Source organism: Nyctereutes procyonoides, unplaced genomic scaffold (assembly GCF_905146905.1).
Source record: "Nyctereutes procyonoides isolate TBG_1078 unplaced genomic scaffold, NYPRO_anot_genome, whole genome shotgun sequence".
NCBI lineage: Eukaryota > Metazoa > Chordata > Mammalia > Carnivora > Canidae > Nyctereutes > Nyctereutes procyonoides.
Genome location: NW_026575025.1, coordinates 11873715 through 11901113, shown reverse-complemented (window position 1 = coordinate 11901113; position 27399 = coordinate 11873715). Strand labels below are relative to the sequence as shown.

At 53.7% G+C, this 27399-nt stretch overlaps 1 protein-coding gene across 2 annotated transcripts; it reads left to right on the top strand.

Moving 5' to 3' along the window:
- Positions 1-12243: 12243 nt before the first annotated feature.
- On the top strand, positions 12244-27118 carry SLC22A11 (solute carrier family 22 member 11). Of its 2 annotated transcripts, XM_055311755.1 has the most exons (11): positions 12245-12477; positions 12680-12970; positions 14309-14412; positions 16943-17097; positions 17198-17366; positions 19059-19182; positions 20019-20134; positions 22510-22724; positions 24366-24474; positions 24861-25067; positions 26476-27118. In XM_055311755.1, the coding sequence occupies exons 2-11, from the start codon at positions 12686-12688 to the stop codon at positions 26537-26539; spliced, it is 1548 nt and encodes a 515-aa protein (XP_055167730.1). In that variant the 5' UTR covers positions 12245-12477; positions 12680-12685; the 3' UTR covers positions 26540-27118. The 2 variants fall into 2 exon arrangements, with proteins under 2 accessions (XP_055167722.1, XP_055167730.1); XM_055311747.1 differs by having other exon boundaries at positions 12244-12970.
- Positions 27119-27399: the final 281 nt, after the last annotated feature.

Below are 27399 nucleotides of genomic sequence, written 5' to 3'. Positions count from 1 at the left end.
CTTTGATCTCCAACAGGCTCTAGCTCTTCTTCCAGGTTCCAGATTGTGGCCTTCCCAGCTTTGCAAGTGGCGGGAGGCCCCTAATCTACAGGGATCCCTGGAGGGCTGTGGTCAGTGACCCAAGGCCACTGTGGGGACCTGACAGTGTGGCCTCGGATCATCCAAGCACCATGGGACCTACCTCTCCCTGTACTAGCCTGGAGCCTCCAAGCCTGGGCTGCATGGCCCCTAAACACATACCCAACCCCTTGGGAGGCACATCTGTCTTTTGCATTCAGTGTTCCAGAAGCAGGAGGACCTGAAGCCCCTTCTCCTGGCTGCCTGCACCCCAGAGGCCCTGCTTCTCCTCCTGTTTTCACCCAGAGTCTGAGTGGCAGCCCCTCTCAGAGGCCACTTCCCTCCTCACTTCCAGATGACTACAATGGCCACTCCACCCCCCATGCCCTTCATCCCTCAGGCCCCTCAATGCCCATAAATTGGCTTTGGCCCTTGGCCTTGGGGCTGAGGAAGTGTGATGTGCCGAAAGAAAGTCAGGTTGTGGATGAGCAATGACACCTAATGAAATGTGAAACATCCAGGGTGCCAGGGCTGCTTCCTCAGGCCCTGGTGACACTGCAGTCCTTGTCAGCATCTCCCAGACAGCTTGTGACAGCCCAGGGCCCTGGGCAGCCAGCCTGATGTGTTTTCATATGCTGGGTGGACTGTAAGGCTTGGTCCTGGGGAAGAGGCCTGGTTCTTGTTTCAGGGAACCTGGATCTGAAATCTTCCAGCAGGACCGCATCCAGGCCAGTTGGGCGGAGGGGGGTGGGGGGTGTCTCTCTCACACACCTGCAGGACCCCCCCAGATCTACAAGCAGGGTCAGGCACCTCCCTGATGCTCCCATATCCCTGATCTTTAGCTTTTATCACTGCCTTTATGTCTGCATCAAATACTTATATGGTACTCACTTTTACTATGTGCAAGTCATGGTGTAAACACTCTACTAGGAGCCTCAAAATGACCCATGAGGCAGGAACTACGATTATAATTTCCATTTTACAGAGACAGAAACTGAGGCACGGAGAGGTTAAGTCACTGAGGTGATAAGAGGTAGAGCCGGAAGCAAACCTGGGCAGTCTGGCTCCAGAGCCCCATGTCCTTGACCATGGTGCCAGGCCTCTCTGTCCATCTCCCTTGTGCTCCCCCGGTCTTCTTGTCTGGGCTCTGTGAGGTCAGGATCTACATCTGCTCTATTCACCTTTACATCCATAGTAACCGGCATAGGACCCAGGTCCTCAATGAAGACTTGTGATTGAAATGATGGAGGGATGGATGAATGAAGGCCAGCGTCTCTTACATGTTGAAGAGTTGTGGTGGGATCTCAGTGTAGAAACTCATTTCTATTCCTGCGGTTTAGACATTTCGCCAGCTCTCAGTCTGTGGCTTTACTTGCCCATCTGTCCCATGACCTTTATATCTTATCCATTTTCCTTTCCTACTTTGTCTTTTCTTAGCTTCTCAGCCCACTTGGACTTGGGGGCGGTGGAGAGGGAAACAAGTGCTTGGCCAGCTGTCTTGAACCTCACACCCAACTTCATGCCCTGGGAAACCAGACAAGGCCCAGGAGAGCTGTGTGAAGCAGGGCCTCAGGCATCCTGTGTCCCCTGGGTGATGCCCCTGGACAGGTTCCTTAAGTCAGGCTCCTTCGCTAGGGAAGAATTGGCTGAGGGGGTTCCATCTGTGATGGGGTTGTGGCCAATGAAGAGCAGATTGGGAACTACATGCTGCCAGGCAGGAAGCATGTGTTGGAGAGAACAGGAGAGGAGGGCAGGGAGGTACATGACCCCAGGCATCTGTCTCTATGGCTCTCTGTGCAGAGAACACATTCTAGTTCGGCACTGACAGGGGCAGACACACATCCCATTGCCCTCCCGTGTCATCCAGGCTCCTTATACCATTGCCTGATGCGGCAGAGAACAGAAGTCGACATGACACGGCACTCTGTGTTCAACCCTTCTGACACACTGAACCCCCGCTTTATTCAGCAAACACTGAGCAAGTGCCTCCTGTGTACAAGCAGGGGCTTGGGTGCTGGGCAGTTTAAGGATGAGGCAAGTTTCCCATTCGCAAGGAGCTTATATTTTGGTGAAGAGACAGTGGTATAAATAACGACCAAGCCCCTCTTACAGCCCTCCTTGGAGGAGGTGGGAGGGCTGGGTGAGTAGTGGCTGTGGAAAGTGGTCTGAGCCAGTGCCTTTTTTATTTTTTATTTAAAGATTTTATTTATTGGGATGCCTGGGTGGCTCAGCAGTTTAACGCCTGCCTTTGGCTCAGGTGTGATCCCGGAGTTCCGGGATCAAGTCCCACATTGGGCTCCCTGCAAGGCACCTGCTTCTCCCTCTGCCTGTGCCTCTGACTCTGTCTCTCTCTCTCATGAATAAAATAAAATAAATAAAATAAAATAATAAAATAATATAAAATAATTCATGAGAGAGAGAGAGAGAGAGATAGGCAGAGACATAGGGATCACACCCTGAGCCAAAGGCAGAAGCTCAACTGCCAAGCCAGCCAGGTGTCCCTAGGCCTGTGCCTCTTGACCTTGGATGGGCATACAAATTACTTGGGGAGGGCAGCCCAGGTGGCTCAGCGGTTTAGCGCCGCCTTCACCCCAGGACCTGATCCTGGAGTCCTGGGATTGAGTCCCACTTCGGGCTCCCTACATGGAGCCTGCTTCTCCCTCTGCCTGTGTCTCTGCCTCTCTCTCTCTCTGTGTTCTCATGAATAAATGCATAAAACCTTTAAAAAAATTACTTGGGGATCTTAGCAAATGCAGATTCTGACTCAAGAGGCTTGTGGTGGGGCCTGAGAGTCTGTGTTTCTACAAGCTCCTGGATGCCGCTGATGCTCGTGGTCCATGGACCACACTTTGAGTAGCAAGAGAAGAAGGAGAACAGGGTCTCCTGCTACACACTGGCTTCTATGCTGAGGGTGATGTGGGCACCCGTGGGAACCCTGCCAGGACCACAGCTGACCCTGCAGCCTCAGATGGAGGTGCTATGTTCACCCCAATGCCCAACGCAGACCTGAACCTTGTTGGTGGGCCAGCCAGACTCTAGGTCTCTACCACCCAGCATCTCACTGGCCCTTCATGCCACCCCAGAGGGAAAGCGCTGGGGGGTGGGTTTGCCTGGGTGGGACAGCACCCATCAGCTTCAGAGCTGGGGTATGGGAGACCCCTCTTCAGAACCTCTAGGGGCTGGTTCTGTTCCGGGTGAAGGGTCTCATCAGAGGAGGTCCTCAGGTTTCAGAGTTTGTAGTAACATTCCTGTGAGTACAGAGATTTGAGCGTAGAGTGAGTACACATGGTGGGGGTTGCTCAGAACCATCGGTTATCTCAGGACAAATGATTCAGCAGATGCTGGGCTCCCACGGGTTCGTTCCGGGTCAAGGTAAAGTCTCCTGGGTGGTGGCAGAGCCTGTGTGGGCTGTGAGTGGCCCTGACATCCTCAGAAGCAAGCTGAGAAACCTCTCCCCATCCACATAGCTTGAATGGCTTTCAAGACAGAAGATGTGTGTGGGGAGGGCTGCTGGCCCCTGGTTAATAGGCTTAAAGGTTAATCCAGCATGTGACCAAGACAGGCTTGCTCTGTGGGGGCCAGAGGCCAGGATGCTGCCCCGTCACTGAAAAGACACTTCAAAACTCCGACATACTATACATGCCATCAGGATCCGCAGGAGAGCTGTACCTTGGGGCGTCTGCATGGCTCAGGCTGTTAAGCATCCGCCTTCAGCTCAGGTCATGATCCCAGGGTCCCTGGGTCGGCTCCTGCTCAGCGGGGAGTCTGCTTCTCCCACTCCTTCTGCTCCTCCCCCTGCTCATGCTCGCTCTCTCTCTCTCTCTCTCTCTCTCTCTCTCTCTCGCTGCCCTCTCTCTCTCAAATAAATAAAATTTAAGAAGAAGAAGAAGAAGAGGAGGAGGAGGAGGAAGAGGAGGAAGAAGAAGTTGTACATTAGGATATTTATTCTGGGGAGACTTTGCCAGGCCCAGTGCGTCATTCTGTGAGTGGTTCACGTCAGTTCACCTCCACACTTACTAGATCTACCCGGTCCTCACCATCTGCAGCTCAGGCTCGGTCCTGTGCCCGGCAAAAGCCTCTTCCTAGTTTTCTTCCTTCTGGCCCTGCCTCACCCGAGTCCATCCCCACACTGTGACCAAGATCTTTCAAAACTGCAAAGCTACCCACATCCCTCCATTGCTGGAGTTGCTGCTCACAGCCTGTGGGGCGTGCCCAAGCCCCAGTCTTGCTGCAGCCCTCCACGTCCTCCTAGGGCCAGCTCCTCTTCTCCATCCCTCCTTCCCAGGCTCAGGACCCTTGCCCATTTCCAGAACATTCATCCCACCGCTGCCCTCAGACTCGCATCCTCTCAGTGCTTGGCCCAGTCCCCCAGACAGTTAATGTCTTCCGCTTTGTCTCCCTGTGTGTTGGGTCCAGCTGATCTTGCATGAACAGACGGTGTTGGGACAATTTTTTTTGCATCAGTCTTTCCCCTGGATGTGCCTCCTTGCTGATTCATCTTGGGTCCCCAAGGCCCAGCTTGGGGCCTAACCCCAGTAGGCATTTAATATGTGTTTGGGGAGCCAAAATGGTGACAAATTCTCCCACTGCCTTGAGGATCTGAGTCTTGGTAGGCGGAGGGAAATTGCTGGGAAATGACATCAAGAACAAAGTGGAATGCCTAAATGTGTGGACGAGGGCTGCTGGAACAAAGTACCACAAACTACAACAACATTTTTCCTTTACAGTTCTGAAGGCTGGAAGTCCAAGATCCAGATGTCCATCTGCAGAGCCATGCTCCCTCCAAAGCCCTAGGGGATAATTTCCAGGTTCCTGTGACTCCCACATTCCATGGCTGTGGCTGCAGAACTTCAGTCTCTGTCTTCGTCCTTATATGGCCTATTTTCCTCCTGTGTCTCTCCTCTGTGTGTGTGTGTGTGTGTGTCTCTTTTTTAAGATTTTGTTGATTTATTTGACAGAGAGAGAGCACAAGCGGGGGGCGGGGCAGAGGGAGAAGCAGGCTCCCCATTGAGCAAGGAGCCCAATGTGGGGCTTGATCCCATGTACCTAGGATCATGATCTGAGCCGAAGGCAGACATTTAACCGACTGAGCCACCCAGGTGCCCCTCCATGTGTCTCTTATGAGGACATTTGTCATTCATTTGATTTAGGACCCTCTTGGATAACCCAGGAGGTTCTCATCAATAGATCTTTCACTTCATGGCATCTGCAAAGACCTCTGGTTCAAATAAAATCATCTTCACAGGATCTAGAGATTAGACTGTAGACATCGGGCCCACTTTGGCAAAGGCCAGTGGACAAGGCCAAAGGTTGCAATGGGGTTTCTACAGACCTTCCAGCCCTTACAGTTCCTGCATGGGGTCAGAGCTCAGACAGGTGTACAGTGAGGAGGGCGCACTGGAGAATGGGACAGAAACCCCTACACGTGCACTTATACGTGAGCACTTGGCAGCCCAGACCCACTTCAGGAAATGAAGCACAGGTATGAGACTGGTCAAAATCCTGCCTCCCAGAAATGCAAACTGGGCCCTCACCCTCTACCACCATCTCTCTTCCCCCTCCCAGAGCCTCTCAAGACCTTGTTAAACCACAGAGGTTTATGGACAATGATTAGAGTGGGCAGAGGACAGAAGTAAAGCCCTCCCTTATTGTAAATTGAGGCAGGGCGCAAGAAAACTTAACAGCTATGTTATTTTCAATCAAGTGAGTATAACATTAATATCAAGACCAGCAAGGAAGGAAAGAAGAAAGGAGGGAGAATGGGGGTAGGTAGAAAAATCACAGCCCAGTGTCACAGTGAAGATTCGTGAAAAACACTAAAGAAAAAATTAGCAAGCAGAATCCAGCAGAGCGTTAAAGGAATAACACAACTTGTCTCAGCATGTTCCCTCCTGGAATGAAAGGGTGGTTCGGCATATTTTGGAAAATCCATTAATATGATTCAGGAAATTCATGAATGTAATTTATCACATTCGTGGATTTGAAAAATTATTTATTTATTCATAAGAGACACAGAGAGAGAGGCAGAGACACAGGCAGAGGGAGAAGCAGGCTCCATGCAGGGAGCCTGACATGGGACTCGATCCTGGGACTCCAGGATCACACCCTGGGCCAAAGGCAGGTGCTAAACCACTGAGCCACCCAGGCACCCCATATTCATGGGTTTAATAAGAAAAGTCATACCATGAATTTTATCGATGCTGAAAGGTAGTATGACAGACTCAATAACCAATTTTTTAAAGATTTTTTTTAAGTTTTATTTATTTAAGTAATCTCTCCACTCAACGTGGAGCTCGAACTCACAGCCTTGAGATCAAGAGTTACATGCTCCTCCGACAGAGCCATCCAGGGGCCCCTCAACAGCCATTCTTGATTTAAAAAGACAGAGCATGGGGCACCTGACTGGCTCCGTTGGTGGACCTTGTGACTCTCGATCTCAGAGTTGAGAGTTCAAGTCCCACGTTGGGTGAAGAGATTACTTAAAAAATATATTTTTAAAAAAATATTTATTTATTTATTTATTTATTTATTTATTTATTTAAGGTGGGGAGGGTAGAGGGAGAGGGAGAGAGTCTTAAGCAGACTTCAGGCTGAGCACGAATCTGACATGGGGCTCAATCTCATCACCCTGAGATCATGCCTGAAATCAATGACTTGAGCTGAAACCTAGGGTCAGATGCATAACCGACTATGCTACCCAGGCACCCCTAAATAAATTTTTTCTTAAAGAAAGCCATGAAAGAATTCCTTTAATACCACAGTGTAGAGGATCCCTGGGCAGCTCAGAGGTTTAGCACCTGCCTTCGGCCCAGGGCGTGATCCTGGAGTCCTGGGATCAAGTCCCACATTGGGCTCCCTGCATGGAGCCTGCTTCTCCCTCTGCCTGTGTCTCTGCCTCTCTCTCTCTGTCTCTCATGAATAAATAAAATCTTAAAAAAAATAATACCACAGAGTAGAGAAGGCTATTCTAATTATGATGCAAAATCCAAAAGTCAAATAAGAAAAGATTGAAAATTCGGTAACAAAAAAAAATTTTACAAAGGAAAAACAAACAAACCAGTAACAACAGCACAGTAACAAAGTCAAAAGACAGACTGGAAAAAAGTACTGGCAACTTTCTCCACAGGCCAAGAGCCAACCTCCCTACTATCCAGGGGCTTATTATAGAAATTAGTACAGAAATTACAAACTGCAATAAAAAATTGATAAAAATGTGAAGAAGCAGCTCACAGAAAAAGAAGTGCAAATACATCTTAAATATGTTAAAAGTTGCTCACCCTCACTCATAAGAAAAGAAATGCAGGGATGCCTGGGTGGTTCAGTGGTTGAGCGTCTGCCTTTGGCTCAGGTCATGATCCTGGGATGGAGTTCCGCACTGGGCTCCCTGCAGGGTGTCTGCTTCTCCCTCTGCCTGTGTCTCTGCCTCTTGCTGTGTGTCTCTCATGAATAAATAAATAAAATCTTAAAAAAATGCAAAATAAAGCTATGCTGAGATGCCACATGTCTTCTGTGATACGGGTCAAGCCCTATAAGTGTGGTAATGGTGCCCTGAGGTAGGGGGCTGGGACAGTAGCAGTGGCTGTGGCCCTGGGTAGGGCAGCGGGGCTGCCTTCCAAAGCCACAGACTCACTTATACTTCACAATTCAACTAAGCAATACCACTTTCTGTATTTTTTTTTTTTTAACATAGTCTCCATGCCCAGCACACAGAGCTCAATTCAGGGCTTGAACTCATGACCCTGAGATCAAGACTTGAGCTGAGGTCAAGAGTCAGATGATTAGCCTATTGTGCCACCCGGCATCCCTAGATTTTGTTTTTAATTGAAGTAAAATTGCTATTACAATCTCCTATTAGTTTCAGGTATATGTAGTGATTTGATATTTTCACACATTATGAAATGATCGCCAAGATACCACTTCTGGAATTTTATCCTACAGCTACAGTAGCACACATTGGAAAGAGTATATGTGCAAAGTTCCTGATTTCAGGATCTTTTTATTTTTTTATTTTATTTTTTTTAAGACTTTTTTTAATTTGTATTTATTTATGATAGTCACACAGAGAGAGAGAGAGAGAGAGGCAGAGACACAGGCAGAGGGAGAAGCAGGCTCCATGCACCGGGAGCCCGACGTGGGATTCTATCCCGGGTCTCCAGGATCGCGCCCTGGGCCAAAGGCAGCCGCCAAACCGCTGCGCCACCCAGGGATCCCTCAGGACCTTTTTATTATCAAAATATTAGATGCAACCCAAGTGTTCACCCACAGGAGGCCAGTTAAATAAATTATAGTAAATCTATATAGTAGAATACTCTGCAGCCGAAAAAACTGAAGCTCCACGCTCCCAAGTACAAGCGGGGGTAATGCCATGGGAAGCACATGAAAAGTGAAAAACTGTTGCATCAAAAGGGACGAAGTAAGAATGCACATTTACCTGTTTATGTTTTTAGAAAGACAATCTGAAAGGATGCACAAGAAACAAAAACTGGTTTCCTGCAAGTGGGGCGGCAAGTAGGACCCTTGCAAAGGGTGCAAAGGGTGGGGAGAAAGAGAGCTTCTCCATCATATACTTTGCTTCACAATCTCTTTGAACTGTGTGAAATTACTGCCTATTCAACAATTTTAAAACACTGCAGGGCAGCCCCGGTGGCGCAGCGGTTTGGAGCCACCTGCAGCCTGGGGTGTGATCCTGGAGACCTGGGATCGAGTCCCACGTCAGGCTCCCTGCGTGGAGCCTGCTTCTCCCTCTGCCTGTGTCTCTGCCTCTTTCTCTCTGTGTCTATGAATAAATAAATAAAATCTTAAAAAAAATAATAAAACACTGCATATGTTGAAGATGCTCTAAGACTTTTCTGGAAGAATATACATTGTTGGTGGCAGTTGTCTCTGGGCAATTGAGGCGGCGGGGGGGGGGTGACAGTGTAGAAGGACTTTTGTCATTTTACACAGTCTTGGACCATTGGGTTGTTTGCCATGGACACATACAACTTCTGAATTAAAGACAACAATTTATAATGATTTATGTTGATGTACTTGCAAATACATAGAAGGTGCATTCCCGTGGGTTCCCCTGGGGAGTGGCATTGTTGGGACCAAGGGTACAGAGAAGGAGCTTTCCTTATGTGAGGCTGGGACTCTTACAACATGCCCACCATAGGAAAGAATGAGGGAATTTAGTGAAGAGGTTCCCTTCATCCTCCTTCCTCCAGAAAGTTTCTTGGTTGGGGCACCTGGGTGGCTCAGTGGTTGAGCATCTGCCTTTGGCTCAGGTCGTGATCCCGGGGTCCTGGGATCGAGTCCCACATCGGCTCCCTGCAGGGAGCCTGCGTCTCCCTCTGCCTATGTCTCTGCCTCTGCCTCTCCCTCTGTCTCTCATGAATAAACAAATCTTAAAAAAAAAAAGTCCCTTGGTTGAACGTAGGAGGGTCTGCACAGATGGGGTTTTATAACATGTAAGACCTGGGAGATCTTCAAAGGGAGGGAAGAAGTACTACCAGCTTAAGGCCCGCTGCTGTGTGAATCTAGGAGAGAACCTCATCTTTTCTCCATCCAGATCTCGGGTCTTTCTGCTACTGCAGGGAAAGTCCAGGTCCAGGGAGCCCAGCTGGATCTGATATGCCAGAAAAGAAAACAGAAAGGAGAAGGCGTCCAGGGAACAGCAGTGCTGATAGGTGATGGCTAATATTCCAGGTCAGGCCCATCCATTATCCCATTTCATTTATCACCTTAGGCAGAAGGCCTGCGCTTGGAGCTGAGCACTCTGGCTGCCCCTGCCATTTCACCTGCATGAACCCTTGGCTAGAAAAGTCAGCCCAATGGCAATTTTCGTTCTTTAAGAACCAGTGGGGGTTCACGCTGCACTAAGTAATTCAATGAGACACTCTGGAGGCTTGGCAGCTATAATCTGAGGCTGCCTGCATCCCTGCATCCCTCCCCCACGCCCCCTAGCCCCCCTCCACCTGGGAGCCCTTGGGGGATTCAGGTGCCTAGGGCAGGAGAGGCTGTGCGAGGAGCTGAGTCCTGCAGTCCCGGATATGACCAGGAGGTGGCGGCGCAGCTGCACCAAGCCCTGCCCCCAGGCAGCCCCAGAAAAACCCAAAACCCAAATTAAAAATTCCTTGGCCTGGAAGCAGACAGTCAGTTGGAGATTCCGGGAGCCTTCTGGCAAATCTGGGAGGTTTGACCTTCTGCTGTAAGCAAAGCCTAGGGGCGTCCATGACAGGCAAAGGGCAGGGGAAAAGAGAACATTTTTAGGCATATGGAAAAAGGAAATAGAGACAAGAATTCTCCCACAGGTGCCATGGATTTCAGCAGCTCCCTTTAGCCCCACAGTTCTCCAAGTGAGGCCAGGTCCCAGCGCCCCAGAATCATCTGGGGGCTTATTTTTAAATGCAAATTCTGGGGCCTCTCCTTGTGGCAGGACCTGGGAAACTGCATTTCAGCCAGTGTTCCCATGGTTTCTGACTCATGCTCAGTTTTGAAACCCGAACATGGCAGCACTGCCTTTCAGGGTCCAGAAATCAGGGGCCAGAAATGGGCGCCCTCAAAGTCACTGACTCAGGGGTAGGGGGAGCAGGCCTTCCCCTGTGAGGATGATATTTGCACAACCATGGCCTAAAGCCTTTCTCTGTGAGATTCAGCCTTCGGGCTCCTGCACTAGGGCTGTGCCCAATGGACCCCTTGCTTATGGCCTCCTTTGCTCTAGTACGGGTTGGTTCTCTCTCCACGTCTCTCTATTCGCTATTTTAAAATTCATAATGAGGGTGCCTGGGTGACTCAGTGGTTGAGCGTCTTCCTTTGGCTCAGATCATGATCTGGGGTCCCAGGATCAAGTCCCACATCGGGCTCCCTGCAGAGAGCCTGCTTCTCCCTCTGCCTGTGTCTCTGCCTCTCTCTGTGTCTCTCATGAATAAACAAATAAAGTCTTAATAAAAATTAAAAAAAATTCATAATGAGTTCCTGCCCAGAGAGGCGAATATAGAAGCAGCCCTGGCTTTGAAATCCAGGCCCAGAACCCTGGCTCCTCAGCCTTCTGCCACAATGACCAGGTTCTGCAAGCCCTCTGGGGAGGTTCTTGGAAGTTCAGAGTCCAGACACCTACCCATACCTCACCCACACTTTTAGCACTCATCAGACTTCTCTCCGGAACTGACCAGCCCATCCTTTCATAGCCTGAGATGACTTCCCGCTCCCTGGCTGGCCCTAATTCTGACCCCAATCCCGAATTCCTGCCTTTAGCTGGGATTTGGACCTTGACAGGCCAGAGGCCATGTGGCAGCTGGCCAGGGGCACTGGAAACAGCTCAGGCTTTGGTGTCTGGTTCCAATCGCTGCTCTGCTGTGTGAGCTAGGGCAAGCTGCCTGCCTTCTCTGAGCCTCAGTTTCTTTGTCTAGAGGAATTAGCAACAACTCTCTTGTGGGTTGCTGTGAGGAGCAGAGGAGAGGGTATGGACAGCACGGTCAGCGAAGAGCCGAAGAGCCGAGCACACAGCAAGCCCTCGGTGCCAGGAACCACTGCTACCAAGAGGCTCAGCCTAGGGGGAGTGGTGGGGAGGGGGCTGCCTTCCCCCACACTGAGCTGGGCCTGAGTTAGATACAGGGGCGGGGAGGCTTGATTTCACTCTTTCCCTGTCTGCACCCCTGCTCAGCTCCAGGCCCAAGAGGGGCTTCGAAGGGATGTCAGGAGATCATAGCCATGCTTTCCACCCTGGGGGAGCGTCCAGTCTAATAAAGGCAGCCTGGAACCTTGAAATAGAAGCTTCCCCAAATAATGTGTCTGCCAGCTGCCTGGCGGGAGGGGTGCAGAAAGGAGGCAGTGAGCACAGGCTGGGGGCGCGGCAGGGGGCCCTCGCCAGCTCCATCCCACCTGGAGCTTACCCACTTCCCTGAAGCCTCCGGGCTTTAGCAAAACAGGCTGAAATCTCGTAGTCCAGCATGAGTGAAGTTGAGGCCAACAGTTTCCTGATTTAAAGGATTGAGAGTTGGGATTCAGGAATGCGAGCAGCCCCCCAGCAGAGAGCTGCGGCAGCCTCCCTCGTAGCGGTAGCGGTAGCGAGACCTGCCTGTCCTGCCCAGGAGCCCAGGCTAAGATTAAACTTTAACCAAGGCCGAGGCCGAGTGCTATTTCCCTCCACAACTGTAACTCAGTAACATCGCAGCACATTGCATCTTATTTTTTTCACACCTGCTTGATCTTTTACTCTTGGTGCTGGAGAACCAGGGCCCCACTGATGCCCCAGGCAGCCGGGGCACAGTGAGCTTTGTCCCCAGTGTCCCCTCTCTGGAGGGGTGGGGCACCCAAGTGGTCATTCCAGGAAAGAGGGTGATGAGGAGGCGTTTCTGCAAAGCATCCGGGCATCTCGGGACTGACTGCCGGTGGCTAGCCCGCTGTCCCACCCCAGCTGCCTGCTAGTGCGGGTGGAAGGTCTGATGGCCCAGGGATCCTAGGCTTGTTAGGGGTTCCTGGCAGTAGCTGGACCCTCGCTGGCTCCCTGGTCCCAGGATAGCCACCTGCAGCTCTATCCATGGCGTTTGCTGAGCTCCTGGAGCGCGCAGGGGGAGGGGGTCTCTTCCAGGCCCTGCAGGTCTTCACTCTCCTGCTCCCTTCCATCTTGGTGCCTCCCCAGCTGCTGATGGAGAACTTCTCTGCTGCCATCCCCGGCCACCGCTGCTGGGCCCATGTGCTGGACAATAGCTCTGAGGCGCCTGCAAACCTCACCTCCGAGGCCCTCCTGACCATCTCCATCCCACCAGGCCCTAACCACGAGCCCCACCAGTGTCTCCGCTTCCGCCAACCACAGTGGCAGCTCCTGGACCCCAACGCCACGGCCACCAACTGGAGCGAGGCTGCCACGGAGCCGTGCGTGGACGGCTGGGTGTATGACCACAGCACCTTCACCTCCACCATCGTGTCGGAGGTAAGGGCCGCCCTCCACCAACCCCACGGCTCTCTTAGCTGACCCCCCAGTGATGGCCACCCACCCATGCCTGGAAGGATCGAATGGTTTCCATTGGCACTACTCCCTCCCCACATATTTGCTCACTGCCCAGACCCTGATCGCAGGCTAGAGTTCCAGGAGAAGCAGGGAGCCTTGGAGGAGCTTACATTCTGCTGGCAGATTCAGAATCAACACTTAAACCCACACTAACGGGAGAGCTGCAGGCTCTATTCTGGATGCTGTCCCCATAGTCTCACTCCCATGTCATGAGCGGATGGGGGTGGGGGGATTGTTACAGTCTGCATCTGGTAAAGAACAAAACAGAAGCACAGTGAGGTGAAATCAGTTGCCCAGGACACACAGCTCGAACCCTCCAGAACCTGGCTCAGCCCAGACCATCAGGATCCAGAGTCTGGGTCTCCATCACGTCCCATCCTGCCTCTCAGGAGGTGAGACCTGGATTGGGAGACAAGGAATCAGGCACATGACAGTGGGGAGAAAGCTGGTTGGGGACAGAAGTCCAAGAAGGAGCAGGTCTGGGGTATTGAAGGAGCAGAAGGGGGTCCGGTGTGTCTGGGCACAAAAGGTCAGGGGCTAGGCCACGAGGCGGGGGAAGGTGGATGAAGAGCACTTTCTTCAAGTGCAAAGAAAAGTCACAGGAGGGTTTGGGGCAAGGAAGTGAGTGATCTGCTTTGCATTTTCCAGAGATCACTTTGTCCTGGGGGAAAGGGGACTCCTGCAGCAGTGGCCCTGGCAAGAGAGGTGGAAAGGTAGAAATGGAGCAAAGCTGTGAGGCCTTACTGTAGGGCTGCCTGGTGGGGGCTGTTCAGGCGATGGATGCCCTGGCCTGGGCAGGAGGCACTCAGAAATTATGGTGACACGTGCTCAGCAATCTCTGCCCATCCTGGCGGCCCTGTGAGGGAAGCAGCTGCACAGCCCCGCTTCTGGGTGAGAAAACAGGCTCAGCCAGGTGCAGGACCTCCCCAGACTCACCCAGCCAGCGATCAGCAGAGTTAGAACTCCCAGCCTGTAGTTCAGCTACCCCCCACCCCTGCCCACCACCGCCGTCCCAAGTGGCTGTGTCACATGTGTGCCATGCAGCTAGCTGGGAGGACAGAGCTGGGGCCCCTGTCAGCACACCCCTTCTACCTCTGTCGCCTGGCCCTAGGACTCTGGGGCACCCCCCTCCCCCAGGACCCAGGCTGACCAAGTAAGTGCTCCTGGCAGGGACCTCCCAACTTGGACCTCCCTCTGCCAGCCAGGCTCTGCTAGTCCACAGCCCCTGAACCAAGCTGCTGTGCCCCCCTTCTCTTCCAGTGGGACCTAGTGTGTGAATACCAGGGCCTGAAGCCCATGGGCCAGTCCATCTACATGGCCGGGGTCCTGATGGGGTCTGTCTTCTGGGGCCTCCTCTCTGACCGGTGAGTATATTCTTCCAACTCCAAGTATATTACATGTTGTGAAATAGAAATTCTCCTCCCCTCCTCTGGCTCTTCCCCTTTCTGCCCCTCATCCTTCTGAGGTGGTGCCCCCAGGACCTAGCCCCATACCTTCTCTTGGCCAGCTGCACACCCCACTACTCCAGGCCTGCCACTCTGCTGTAAACCCAGCTGCCTGTTTGGAGTTTCCACGTGGAGGGGCATTTGCCTCACATTTGCCGCAGCTGAAGCTGGACTACTGACTCCCCACGGCCAGCCCCTCCACACCAGACTCCATCCAGGAAAACAGCCCCCCAGCAGATGGCACACACCCAACCCCGGGAGCCAGCCCTGTGCTCCTGCCCTCACCCCCAGCCCCACAGAACACCCCCTAGCCCCACGTCTCGCTCCTCCATACCGTCGCCTTGGCCACGCCACCTGCCTTTCTGGCCCAGGGAAGGCCCTGGCCCCCTCAAGGGTCTCTTGCCTCCATTCAGAGTGACTTTGTAGAAACTTATATGGATCTGGTTGATGCCAGCCTAAAGTCCTCCAGGGCCACTGCCCTGAGGAAGTTTCTGCCTCTCCCCCATCCTCACCCACCCCTGCTTGGCACTCAGCTTCTCCTGCACAGCCCTGCCAGCCCCCCCTGGGAGCGCCCTCGGCATCCGGGGAGTGCAGAGCTCTGAGGTGGTTGGTGGCCAGGGGTCGGTGGCCGTGCCTTGCTCTGCAGGTTCTCCCATGGTTTCTTAATGCCAAGTATGTAGGCCTCAACCCAGGGCAGCCTCCTCCCACCAAAAGCTGGAGGCCCCGCCCTGGCCCAGGCACCAACCCTGAGCCTTCTCTCCTTTATCACTGCACCCACTCTGGCAGTACTTGCTCACTCACCTGCTAGCTCATCTACTGTGTGTGTCCCCTCAAGACACAGCTCCAAGGCGGCAGGGGCTTTGGTGCTGTGACCCCAGCATCCGGCACACGGAATGCCCTCAATCATTATTTTGTGAATGAGTGAATGGCTTCCCAACTTTCTCCTGACCCTGCGGGCCCTGGGTTGGGGGATCTGACCACTAGCTTCTAATCCCTGCCCCTCTTTGCCCAGCTCCCTAGAAGGCGGGTTCGTGGTTTCTCTGTGCCTCAGTTTCTTCCTGTAAGTGGGGACCTGGCTCTATCCATGGGGTTGTTGTGGGTTAATTAATCACATACAGAGCTTGGGCCAGGGCCTGGCACGGGGTTGGCTCGGCTGTGGCTCTGCTACCATCGTTATTTGCGGGCCTTATTTTATCCCGAATGTGGTGGGGAGCTGGGGCAGCAGGGAAGGACATGGTCCAGGTGGCGCTTTCAGAGGACCAGCTGCCGTGCAGCTATATGGCTCATTCCCCAGAGGCTGTCCACACAGGGAGCCAAATCCCCGGCGGTCCACAGGTTACCCAGTAAGCCCGGCGTCAGGGCCAGGAGTCAGCATCCCGACCTGGCCCTGGGTCTGGGCTAGATGTCCTTGTTCCTGGGCACTGCTCAGACAGGCAGGGCAGAGCTTTGCCCACATCTATCTCATGGACTGACACACGGTTTAGCTAAATGCAGGTGGTTTGGGCTGAGCCAGCCTCGGGGCAGTAGCAGCACAGTGAGTGTGCAGGTGGAGAGCTGAGGTGGTCTCCCCCAGAGCTCGGGTCCCCTTGCGCAGGCTGATGAGGAGCTGACTGATGCAGCCCCCTTCCTCACCATCATGATTGTCACCACTCTGGGAGGCTGTCATCATGCACACCCCCCATTTCACAGCAGCTCAGAGACATGGAGCTGTGTGCTCCAGGTCAACCCAGACAGGACAGAGCTGGGCTCAAACCCAGCTTCTGATGCCAAGGTCCATCTTCTTTAACTTTTTATTTAAATTCCAGTTAGTGAACATGCATTGTAATGTTAGTTTTGGTTGTACAATACAGTGATTCGGGTATCCTTGGGTGGCTCAGTGGTTTAGTGCCTGCCTTTGGTCCAGGGCGTGATGCTGGAGTTCCTGGATCAAGTCCCACATCGGGCTCCCTGCATGGAGCCTACTTCTCCCTCTGCCAGTGTCTCTGCCTCTCTCTCTCTCTCTCGCTCTCTCTGTCTGTCATGAATAAATAAATAAAATCTCTTTTTAAAAAAATACAGTGATTCAACCAAAACCCATTCTTTTTTTTTTTAAGATTTTATTTATTTATTCATGAGAGACACAGAGAAAGAGGCAGAGACATAGACAGAGGGAGAAGCAGGCTCCCTGCGAGGAACCTGATGCAGGACTCCAACCCAGGACCCTGGGATCAAGACCTGAGCCAAAGGCAGATGTTCAACCACTGAACCACCCAGGCATCCCAACCAAAGCCCATTCTTGACCATGAGGTCATTTTTATAACAAGCACACTGGGCGCACGGTGCTGGGCCCCGGTAGGCACCCCATCCTCTTGAACCCTCCTTTCCCTCGAAGCACAAGGGAGGAAGTCCTCTATGCCCAAGTCCCTAGGGCCCCACCCCAGGTCCCCACGGTGCTTGTCTCTTGACACAGGTTTGGGCGGAAGCCGATGCTGAGCTGGTGCTGCCTGCAGGTGGCTTTGGCCAACACCAGCACCATCTTTGCTTCCAATTTCCTCATCTACTGTGGCCTCCGGTTTTTGAGTGCTTTTGGAGTGGCCGGCATCATCATGATCTCAGTGACACTTGGTGAGTCCTTGCTCGGCTTGCACCTGCCACTGTGGGGTGGGGAGGATGGGGCTCAAGGTCACTGCGAGGCCCTTACCTGCATGTCTGCATCGGCTTTCAGTGGCGGAGTGGACCACGACCCGCAGAAGGGCTGTCACCATAACAATCGTGGGATGCTCCTATAGCCTGGGCCAGATGACCCTGGGGGCCATGGCATTCGTCCTGCGGGACTGGCGAGCCCTCCAGCTGGCCATGTCGACGCCCTTCTTTGCTATCTTCCTGATCTCCTGGTCGGTACAGTGTGGGGCCTTCTCCCTTGGGGAGAACATCACTAGATAGGAGGGAGGCTGGGGAGTGCCAGGGTGTCCCTCACCCCCACCGCCCTAGCTGGTGGGGGATCCCGAGATGCGGAGAGCCATGGCGAGCCACGATGTGTGCAGAGCCCCTGCTAAGGAGAGACATCTTGGAGGTTCAGAGTTCCAGGGTGGGCATTTTAGCCGGAAGTCTGAGGCTCCCAGCTGGCCCACTGGCCCCCGGGCCTGCCCTTCCTCGGCACCAGTTGCCCCCCACCTGCCAGCCCCATCACTTGCCCGCCCTTGGGCATCTGAGTCAGTGAGGACTGGTGTTGGATGTGAAAAGATACCATTATCACGATTATTTGGAGTGCTGCAAAACTCCTTGAGGTCTGGCAACACTTGCTTGGGTGAGGGCTGGGGGCAGAGATAAGGAAACAGACACAAATTCACAACCCTGTAAGTTGTTCTTGTGTCCGTGAACCAGGGTTGGGCAGACCTGCACCAAGTCAACTGTGCGGTTTAGAGAGTAGCAAGGACTCATTCGTTCATTCTCGAGTATTTATTGCCCTGAGCCAGACATGGTTTTAGGTCATGGGGACACGTCAGCAGACAAAACAGATCAAAAGTCACTGATCTTGAGGAGTTTTATCATAGCAATAGGATCAGTAAGTAAGGAGAGAGACATCCCATAGTCACACTTAATTAGGCCACTCTGGTCACACTGGTTGGGTGCATCCCAGGGGCCGGAGGTCATACCAGATGTGTATTAACTTCTAGTGAGGAAGATGATACAGTGACCACCATTTTCAGATGAGGGATTGAGGCTCAGAGAGGTTCAATGACTTGGCCAAGGCCACATAGCTGGTAAGTGCCAGAGGCAGGATTTGAACCCCAGCAGGCCGCCTCTTTGAACCACTATGCCTCCGGAAATTCTTAGCTTCCCTACAATTCTTAGCTTCCCTGAGCCTGCTAGGCTGGGGAAACTCCAGTCCTTTCACCCAGGAGATGCCCCTCCCTACCATGAGGCTGGGAAGAAGCAGACTACATTCATAAAACCACGCAGTTCTGGCTGGGGATGTTTTTAGTGTGTGTGTCTTAAATTTAGCATGATGTGAGCTTTCTGTCATAGAAATGGGCTCAGAACCACTGTATGTCCAGGCAGCCCGTGCACTGGCTGTATGCGAGGCTCAGGCAGGCCGGCTCCTGGCAGCCAGGAAGCCGGATGGAGTGGCGAGGGGCAAAGAGGGCGGCCAGGCCCTGGGACTCAGCTTTATTCTGAAAGCATGAGGGACTGCCAGTCTGCCAGCCTGGCCCTAGCAGTGCAGAGGGGAGAGAGGCTGGCGTCTCTCAACCACTGCAGCTGGGGGAGCAGCTGCTCCCTTCCCCTTCTGACCTGGCGAGGAAGGCCCAGGATGCAGGAAGAAAGCAGAGGCCCAGGCAAGCTGCTGCTTCTGCTTCTTCTTTTTCTTCTACTTCTTCTTTTTCTTCTTCTCCTTCTCCTTCTCTTTCTCCTTTTAATGAGAGACACAGAGAGAGGCAGAGACACAGGCAGAGGGAGAATCAAGCTCCTCGCAGGGAACCCATTGTGGGACTCGATCCCAGGACCCCAGGACCACAACCTGAGCTGAAGGCACATGCTCAACCACTGAGCCACCCAGGCATTCCAAGCATCTGCTTCTTTAACAGGTGGCTGCCAGAGTCTGCCCGATGGCTGATTATCATGGGCAAACCAGAACAAGCGCTTCGGGAGCTCAAAAAGGTGTCCAGGATAAATGGCCACAAGGAAGCCACGAAGTCACTGACTGTAGAGGTGAGATACTACTGTTTGTGACCCAAAATGGGGGACGTGACAGGGAGAGGACAGTCACTTATGTCTTACCATCAACTTCACTGCTATCCACTCCAATAACAGCAGTAACAACCCACCTCGCCTCCCTGTCCGCTGCTTTCAACCACACACAGTGCATGCTCACCTCACAGGGCTTTTCAGTGTTTGGAAAACTGGATGTGCCCATCTGACGGTAATTATTTCAAGGAAGTAGATGTGGGAGGATGTACGGTCAGAAACAAGAAAACAGCATAGGGATAGGAGGATTGGGGAAGGCTTCCAGGACGAAGTGAGCTGACCAAGACTGAGCTGAGCACAGGGCAGGCAGGGCCCAGGGGTGCAGGAAGAGTCTGGATGGGCACTTTGGGGCAGTGGGGTGCCAGTGTGGCTGGAGGGGGAGGCGCGCCCTGATGCCAGCCATGAAGAACAGGGTGGGCAGGGCTTTGTGTAGTAACTGCCAAGAGCAGCCTGCAGCCGGCAGCTCAGAGGGCCAGAGCTGCAACGTGAGACTGGCTCCTTAGCTCAGGGTAGGTGGGCCAGGTCCGCAGAAGAGAGCTCTGGTTAAGCATCTGCCTTTGCTTAGGTCCTGGGATGGAGGCCCACGGCAGGTTCCCTGCTCAGCGGGGAGTTAAAAAAAAAAAAAAAAAAAAACAGAGAGAAATCTTGCCTTCTCCATCGCTGCCCCCACCCCAAGGCTCTCCCGTTTCCTGAAGCCAAGGCCGGGCTCCTCCCATCACTCTGCCCACCTGGACACCATTCCCAGCGCGAGCGCGGGCCGATGCCCCCCCACCCCTCGCCACGCCCCATCCTCCCCGCAGGTGCTCATGACTAGCATGGAGGAGGAGGTGGCCTCTTCGAAGGCCCGCAAGTCAGTGCTGGACCTGTTTCTCGTGCCCGTGCTCCGCTGGCGAAGCTGCAGCATGTTCCTGGTGAGGTACGCCACCCTGCTCACCCCTCCCAGAGGCAGGGCTGAGGACGGAGGGGGCGTTTGGATCCGGGGAGGCCAGCGGCCAGGGCCCAGGGCGGTGAAAGAGTGCCCCAAGGCAGAGCAAAGGAGTTAGGGGTTTACTGAATACACTGCAGGGGAGCAGCCGGCAGGACGTCGGAGGAGAGACGTCTGCCTGGAGGTGAGGGGGAGCTGGAGTTAACCGGGAGGGGAGGAGGTAGGGGAAGCTGTGGAACTTTACTTTTTTCCTGGGCTGATGGGTCAGCTAGGGCTTACAGCTGTATGGGGGGGCGTTGCCGATGGGCCTGTTTGCATTCAGCCTGGTGGTCGCTGTGGGCTTCTACCTTGCTGGGGCTTTCATTGCCCAGGCCTGTGGCCTAAAAGCAGCCTGTACTGTGTTGGGGGAGATAGGGGGAGTGGGGGATGGCGGAGCAGGGGTGGCGGGAGTGGGGGGGGACAACTCCTGCTGGGCCTCATTCCTGGTTGGCCTGCTCCCCAGGAGGCAGGAGTCCCCGCAGGCACTGTGGAGAGCCATGGGGCTCCTGCTGGAAGCCAGCTGGAGGGCAGGGGCAGGGGCAGGCTGAAGCCCAGGCTAGGGGCTGAGCCTCTGTCTCTAGAGCTGGGGGACCCTCGGTAGCCACTGAAGAGGGCCACTGGCCCACTTTCCTCAAGTTCATTTACAGATGGGACGGCAGGGCAGGGCCTAGCAGGGCAGGTCACTTGCCCAAGACGGCAGGACAGGATTTGAAACTTGGCTGAGCTACCTCCTTGCCCTAGGCCACCCACCAGGCCCACAGGGAGCAGGGAATCCCCAGCAGGCCTGGTCTTGGCACCCACAGGCACCTGGGACCAGGAGAAGGCCCCTTAATAAAACAAATTCAGTTCCAATGACTTGCAGAGAGCACACTGAGAAGTCAGGGTCAGGTTTGATGGATACTTGCTCTTGAAATAAAACTAAAGATTAGGAAAGTGTTTATTTCATGCTATATTTAACCACATATGGGTTCTAATGGCAAATATTTGCTACATCTTAGAATAGAGAATGGATCAAATGCCTTTTTTTTTTTTTCCTGGGTTAAGTTCTGACAAGTGAGGAGTGCCTGGTGCCAGGAATGTCCCGGGCCTTTCTTTCAAAACCTGCAAGGCTTCCTCTGGGCTCCCAGGGGCTACTCCACATCCATTGTTATTCAAATCACAAGCTGGGTATTGGCTCACCTGGTGGGTTTTTGACTCCCACTGTTAACCCCTTTGGTACTGGCTCTAGGTCCTCGGTGTCAACTACTCTGAGCCAGAGCTGAGCCCCTCCCCCACGTGACTTCCACAAACTTCAGGAAACGCTGCTGTTTCCTCGGGGACTGCAGCTTTAGTCTGCAGCTGTTGGCAGGTGGTGTCAGATGCCTGTTGGGTGCAGCGCTCAGGTGCGGCCCGAGGGGAGGGCTGAGGTGAGCAATGGGAAGCAATTTGAAAAGCAATAGGGAATTATCTCACATTGTGGCCACTGCTGGATCCAAATTCAATTTCCAAACTGCTGAAATCCAGCTACTGTAAATTTCAGCTTCAGGAACTCTGGAGCCAGTGGCCAGGTGGTCTGTCTCATGTCCACCCCCCTCACCCACTGGCCAGCAGACTTGGGATGGAGTTCAGTGAGCAGGAAGTTCATTGGAGAGGGCTCTTGGGATCACTTCCTGTGGACTGGGATGGGGAGGCTGGGGAAGGGAAGAGAGCAGGGGAGCAGTCCTGGTGGGACTGTCACAGCAAGGCCATGGAGGGCTCAAGGAGCTGGGGTGGCCCTTCTGATCCATTCACTCTGGCCTATGTCATGGGATGTTCTCCCCTGCCGAGAGGTAGTACTCCCAGAGGCTAGGAAAATAAGATTCTCCATCCTGGAAAAAGGACAACACAGCCCACCTCATTGTACTATTAATCTCATCTTTCAAGATAAAGAAACTGGCATCCAGGAAGGGGCAGAGACTCCCGCAGGTTCATGGCTAGCAGAGCTGGGGCCAGCTCATGGTTTGAGGCCGTGACTGGAAGCAGAGCCAGAGGGTGCTAGGGCCAGACCTAGAGCTCAGCTTGACCCACACAGCCTGTCAGCCCAGAGAGTTAAGTGTCCCCGCAGGCTGGTGGCCAGGGATCCTGAGAAGTGACCAGCTAAGGATGAATGAATGAAGCCTGCCCTTTTTTTTCTGGGCTGGCCTCACTCTAGAGAAGTGCGTCCTGCATTCTGAAGACGGGTGTTTTGGGTCCAGCAGTGACCTGTGCAGAATGGCCTGTGCCCTCTGGGACAGCCCAGGTGTGACGTTACTGCAGGGGTACCCTCTCCCCTGTGGGACAGGGTTCTGATTTCTGGTTTTGCCCTACAGCTTCTCCCAGATGATCTCCTACTACGGGCTGGTCCTTGACCTGCAAAACCTGGGGAGTGACATCTTCCTCCTCCAGGTCCTCTTCGGAGCTGTGGACTTACTGGCCCGGGCCACTACCACTTTCTTGCTCAGCTTCTTGGGCCGCCGCATGACCTTGGCCAGCTTCCAGACCATAGCTGGCCTCTCCATCCTGGCCAACATACTGGTCCCCCAAGGTGAGGCCAAGGCAGCATGGAGGGGTGACCTGAGTGGGCTGAGGAGTTAGCTGAGGGCCTGGGGCACTGGCTTCCCTGCCCCCCACCCCCACTGCATTCGCCCCCTGGGATCCTCCCCCTCCCCAGGTCCCAAGAACTTGGCCACATCAAGCTCAGGCATCCAACCCTCCCTTCACCGGCCCCCCACCTGTTCCCCTGAGGCAATTGAGGTTTAGAGAGCTAAAGCCAGGTGCTGCAGGTCACTCAGGTAGCCAGTGACAGGGCCAGGGCTGGGACCAGACTTCTGAGCCAGAGGCTGGGCCTGAGGGGGGAGGAAGGGCTGAGGAAGCTGTGAGGAGCTTTAGGTTGCTTTGTTTTGTTTTTGTTTTTGTTTTTGTTTTATTTTTTATTTTTATTTTTTAAAGATTTTATTTATTTATTTATTTATTTATTTATTTATTTATTCATTCATTCATTCATTCATTCATTCATTCATAGACACAGAGAGAGAGAGGCAGAGACACAGGGAGAGGGAGAAGCAGGCTCCATGCAGGGAGCTCGATGTGGGACTTGATCCCGGGTCTCCAGGGTCACATCCCAGGCTGCAGGCAGTGCCAAACTGCTGCGCCACCAGGGCTGTCCTTTGTTTTTGTTTTAAGATTTATTTATTCATGAGAGACACAGAGAGAGAGAGGCAGAGACACAGGTGGAGGGAGAAGCAGGCTCCATGCAGGGAGCCCCACGTGGGACTCCCGGGGGGGCCCCCAGGATCACGCCCTGGGCTGAAGGTGGCTCTAAACCTCTGAGCCACCAGGGCTGCCCTTTAGGTTGCTTTGAAGTGAGGCAAGAACACCCAGCTTGGTGGCCGTGGTGACTTTCTTCTCCCTTGTTCAAGAAGCAGGAGGCATTTGTGTGCCAATTGCTGGTAAGGGCCCTTGCCTTAGTGTTTTCTTTCTGAATGAGGCTATAATGCCCTGAAAACCCTCTCAAGTCTCCTTTTATGTCTCAAGGCCAGGTGGAGGAGCAGGGACGTGAGTTCTGATAGCAAAGCCTGGAGGGAGGCCAAGGAAGGATGGCCTCCTAAACAAGTAGCAAGAGGCAGTGCTCGGAGAAAGCTTGCAAAGACAAATGTGTGACAGTTCATGAGACTCTTCATTACAACAACGTGTGGTGTAATCCCTTTCCTCAGGGAAAGCTGAGGCCCAGCATCCTTGGCGGAGTGTGGAGTGGGCCTCGGCTTCCTGGCCAGGGCTCCCCGCAAAAACCAGAGTTCCCACAGGCGGGCCGAGGGCAGGGGGAAGGACGGCTCATGACCCTCTCCATCATGGGAGGAAGCACACCCAGGACCCAAAGGGCCCCAGCACAGTGGCACTGTAGGGAGCAGGCCCCAGGAGCCATCCTCTACCACTCCAGCTCCCCCACCCCAGACCTAGCTGGGTTCTGGCCCCGCCGCCTCCAGCCCACCTACCGCGATGTCCTCCTGCACCCGCAGCCCCTTCAGCCCTGGTTGGCACCCAGTTAGCACTGCAGGGCGCCTGCGTAAGATCAAAGAAGCCTGGCAGGAGGACCCAGCGCCTCTGCTCTGGGCCGACTGGGAACACCACCCCCCCACCCCCCCCCACCCCCCGGCGGACGCCACTGCAACCCTCTTCCTCTGCCCAGATTTGCAGACCCTGCGCGTGGCCTTCGCCGTGCTGGGAAAAGGATGCTTTGGCATAAGCTTAACCTCTATCTCTGTCTACAAGCCTGAACTCTACCCAACTGTACTGCGGTAGGCTGAGCTGCATGCTGCACCCAGGAAAGGCGGTCAGACCCCGGGCAGGAGAGAAGGGGACATCCTTGGGAAGGCCAGTGGGGAGGACAAGGAGGGGCTGGGCATCCGGGAACATGCAGCCGACCAGGGAGAATGGGGTGGGTCCTACAGAGTCCATGAAAGGACTGGATTGGATGTTCTCAGGAAGCAGAGGGAAAATCTAGGTGGGCTCCATGGAGGAGGTGGTGTTAGAAGAGACTTCAAGGAGTGCAGCTCCTTCCACCCAACTTTCCCTCCCCTGGCACATCTTGGACCAGCCACATGCCCCCCCCCCATCTAGTAAAGCCCCCTTCTTGAAAGTGATGGCTGTTACATGGGTCTGGACCCCCTTCCTCCACCCACAGGATGACAGCAGATGGCTTCCTGCAGTCGGCAGGTCGTCTGGGGGCTGTGTTGGGCCCCCTAATCAGGCTGACTCGCCAGGCCCTGCCCCTGTTGGCCCCCATCTCCTATGGTGTCATTCCCATCGCTTCCAGCCTCATCCTCCTGCTCTTCCTCCCGGAGACCCAGGGACTTCCACTTCCTGACACCATCCAGGACCTGGAGAGCCAGTGAGTGATCCTTGGCCACCCTGGGAGTATAGGGCTGGGCTTCTGGGAGGTAGCTGGGCAGGGCTGTGGAGGTGGGGGGCGCCTCCCCACAGCCCCCAGACAGGAGAGCCCAAGGGTCAGGGAGACATGCTAGATGACACCGAGACAGGAGCTGGGCCGGGCTTGTCATCCAGATGGCACCAGCAGCTCCAGTTTGCCGAGTGCGAGTGCTGACAGTGATCCTGGTGCCTCAGGGCAACGACCCGGGGGGGCATAAGGCTTGTGTCTGAAACCACATAATCGTGTAATTGGTGTAATCGTCATAGCACACTGCCAGGAAGACACTATTCCCATCCCCGTTTAGCAGAGGCTCAGAGAGATGAAGGGATGATTCAAGGTCGTACAGGTAGAAAGCCATCGTCCCTTAGGCAGGGAAATGTAGAGACGATGAGCCTGCCTCTGCCACCAGACTACCTGGGACTGAATCCTTCCTACCTGGGCATGTGCTTACCTCTCTTACCCAACTCACCCAAGAGAGTGGAGCCAGCCCTGACTGCCACAAGGCATCCCAGGCCCAGGCAGGCAGACCAACAGCTCAGTTCTGGAACAGGTCATGCTACCCTCACACCATTCTTTGAGAGAACAGAAATGAGGGAGCATTCCTCAAGTTTATGTCATGGCCAGAATCACTACGATATTCTGCTTCCTCATTTGCAAAATGGAGGTTAAAACAAAACCCAGCCAAGCTCAAAGAGCTGTTTTCGAATTGAAGCTATTATATTAAAGCACTGAGAACAGGGTCTAGCCCACCGCACAGGCCCCATGAGTGTGGCTGCTGTGTCCCGGGTGAGCGTGGTCATGGGGTGTCAACAGGCTGAGCAGGAACAAAGGATGGGGGTGCCTGGGCAACTCAGTCGATTGACCGGTAGAGCGTCCGACTCTTGACTTCGGCTCAGGTCATGATCTCAGAGTCATGAGATCTAACCCTGGGTCGGGCTCCGAGCTCAGCAGTGAGTCTGCTTCTCTCTCTCTCAAACAAATAAATAAATAAAATCTTGAATACCAATACTAACAGCTGGTGCTCTGGTACTCAGGGGACGCCTGCTGCTTCAATCTTACTTAATCCAAACAACCCTATGAGGTACTGTTATGTTCGATCTCACTGCCAAGAAAATGAAGCCACAGAGAGGTCATGTAACTTGCCTGAGGACACTCAGCTAAGAAGCAGGGAAGCAGGACTTACTCTTTTACTTTTTTGAACACCTACTATGTTTCAGGCACTGTCTTATGCTTTGGGGACCCAGCAGAAAAGCAAACCCTAATCTCATGGAGCTTATGTGCTCATAAGATTTGATCCCCCACTTCTGCCCTCTGAGCCTTGAGCTGTCGTCTCATCACACACCACTGCTCTGTCTTTCGATAATTCCAGGAAATCAGCAGCTGCCAGGGGCAAGCGTCAAGAGGTGATCATTACAGAAAGTACCTGGTTCTAGCAACTCTGCCTGTGTGGAGCCTCTTTGGCTAAAGATCTCTATGAAGGGAATTGCCTTCTCTCCAGTGGAGGGGTGGAAGCAGTTTGGAGACTCCTGAGGGTCTGGCGTGGCCGGTGCCAGGCTGCTGGGCTGAGCGCCAGCATTGCCATCCACTGAGGCTGAAGGCTGCTTTCCCACTCACTTCTCTTCCCCTACATCCTGGTCAGATGCTCCCCCAACCTCAGGCCTGCAGACCCTGGCCGGTTAACAGGATGGCCCGTTAACCCCTGCCAGGCTCTCATCTTCACACCTTCATTCAGAACTCCTGACTCACTTCACTGAGCTGGGAGCTGCAGGTTTCTTACCTCTGATCTACCAGAGCAGATCATAGGACAGAAAGGGAAGGATCCGGGGGCAAGGATCCTGGGAAGCTCAGGTGATGAAACATCTGCCTTCAGCTCAGGTCATGGTCCCAGGGTCCTGGGATCAAGCCCCACATTGGGCTTCCTGCTTGGCAGAAAGTCTGCTTCTCCCTCTCCCTCTGCCTACTGCTTCCCCTGCTTGTGCTCTCTCTTTCTGTCAAATAAATAAAATCTTTAAACAAAAAAAAAAAAAAAAAGCGGGGGGAGGGGGTGTTGGGGAAGGATCTGGACTGATCTGGGTCCCGGGGTCTCTCCTCCACCAGAGTCCTCATCTGTAAAATGGAAATAATCATGGAACCTACCCCGGGGGGGCAGGGGGAGGGTGATAGGGTTAACAGATCTTAGCACAGACAAGAGTCTAACAGATAGAACCTGCTAACAGAACTGCCAGGTACAGGTGTTCAGGTTGTCCTCTGCCCAAGGCACTAGCTGAGGAGACCTGTGGAGGCTGAAATCCAC

What these genes read in the sequence shown, in the direction of transcription:
- SLC22A11 (XM_055311747.1), top strand. Translation starts at nt 12,578, where the DNA reads ATGGCGTTTGCTGAGCTCCTGGAGCGCGCAGGGGGAGGGGGTCTCTTC. An exon ending in TGGGGCCTCCTCTCTGACCG is followed by an intron (nt 14,413 to 16,942) that starts GTGAGTATATTC and finishes CTCTTGACACAG; the next exon opens with GTTTGGGCGGAAGCCGATGC. An exon ending in CAACATACTGGTCCCCCAAG is followed by an intron (nt 22,725 to 24,365) that starts GTGAGGCCAAGG and finishes TCCTCTGCCCAG; the next exon opens with ATTTGCAGACCCTGCGCGTG.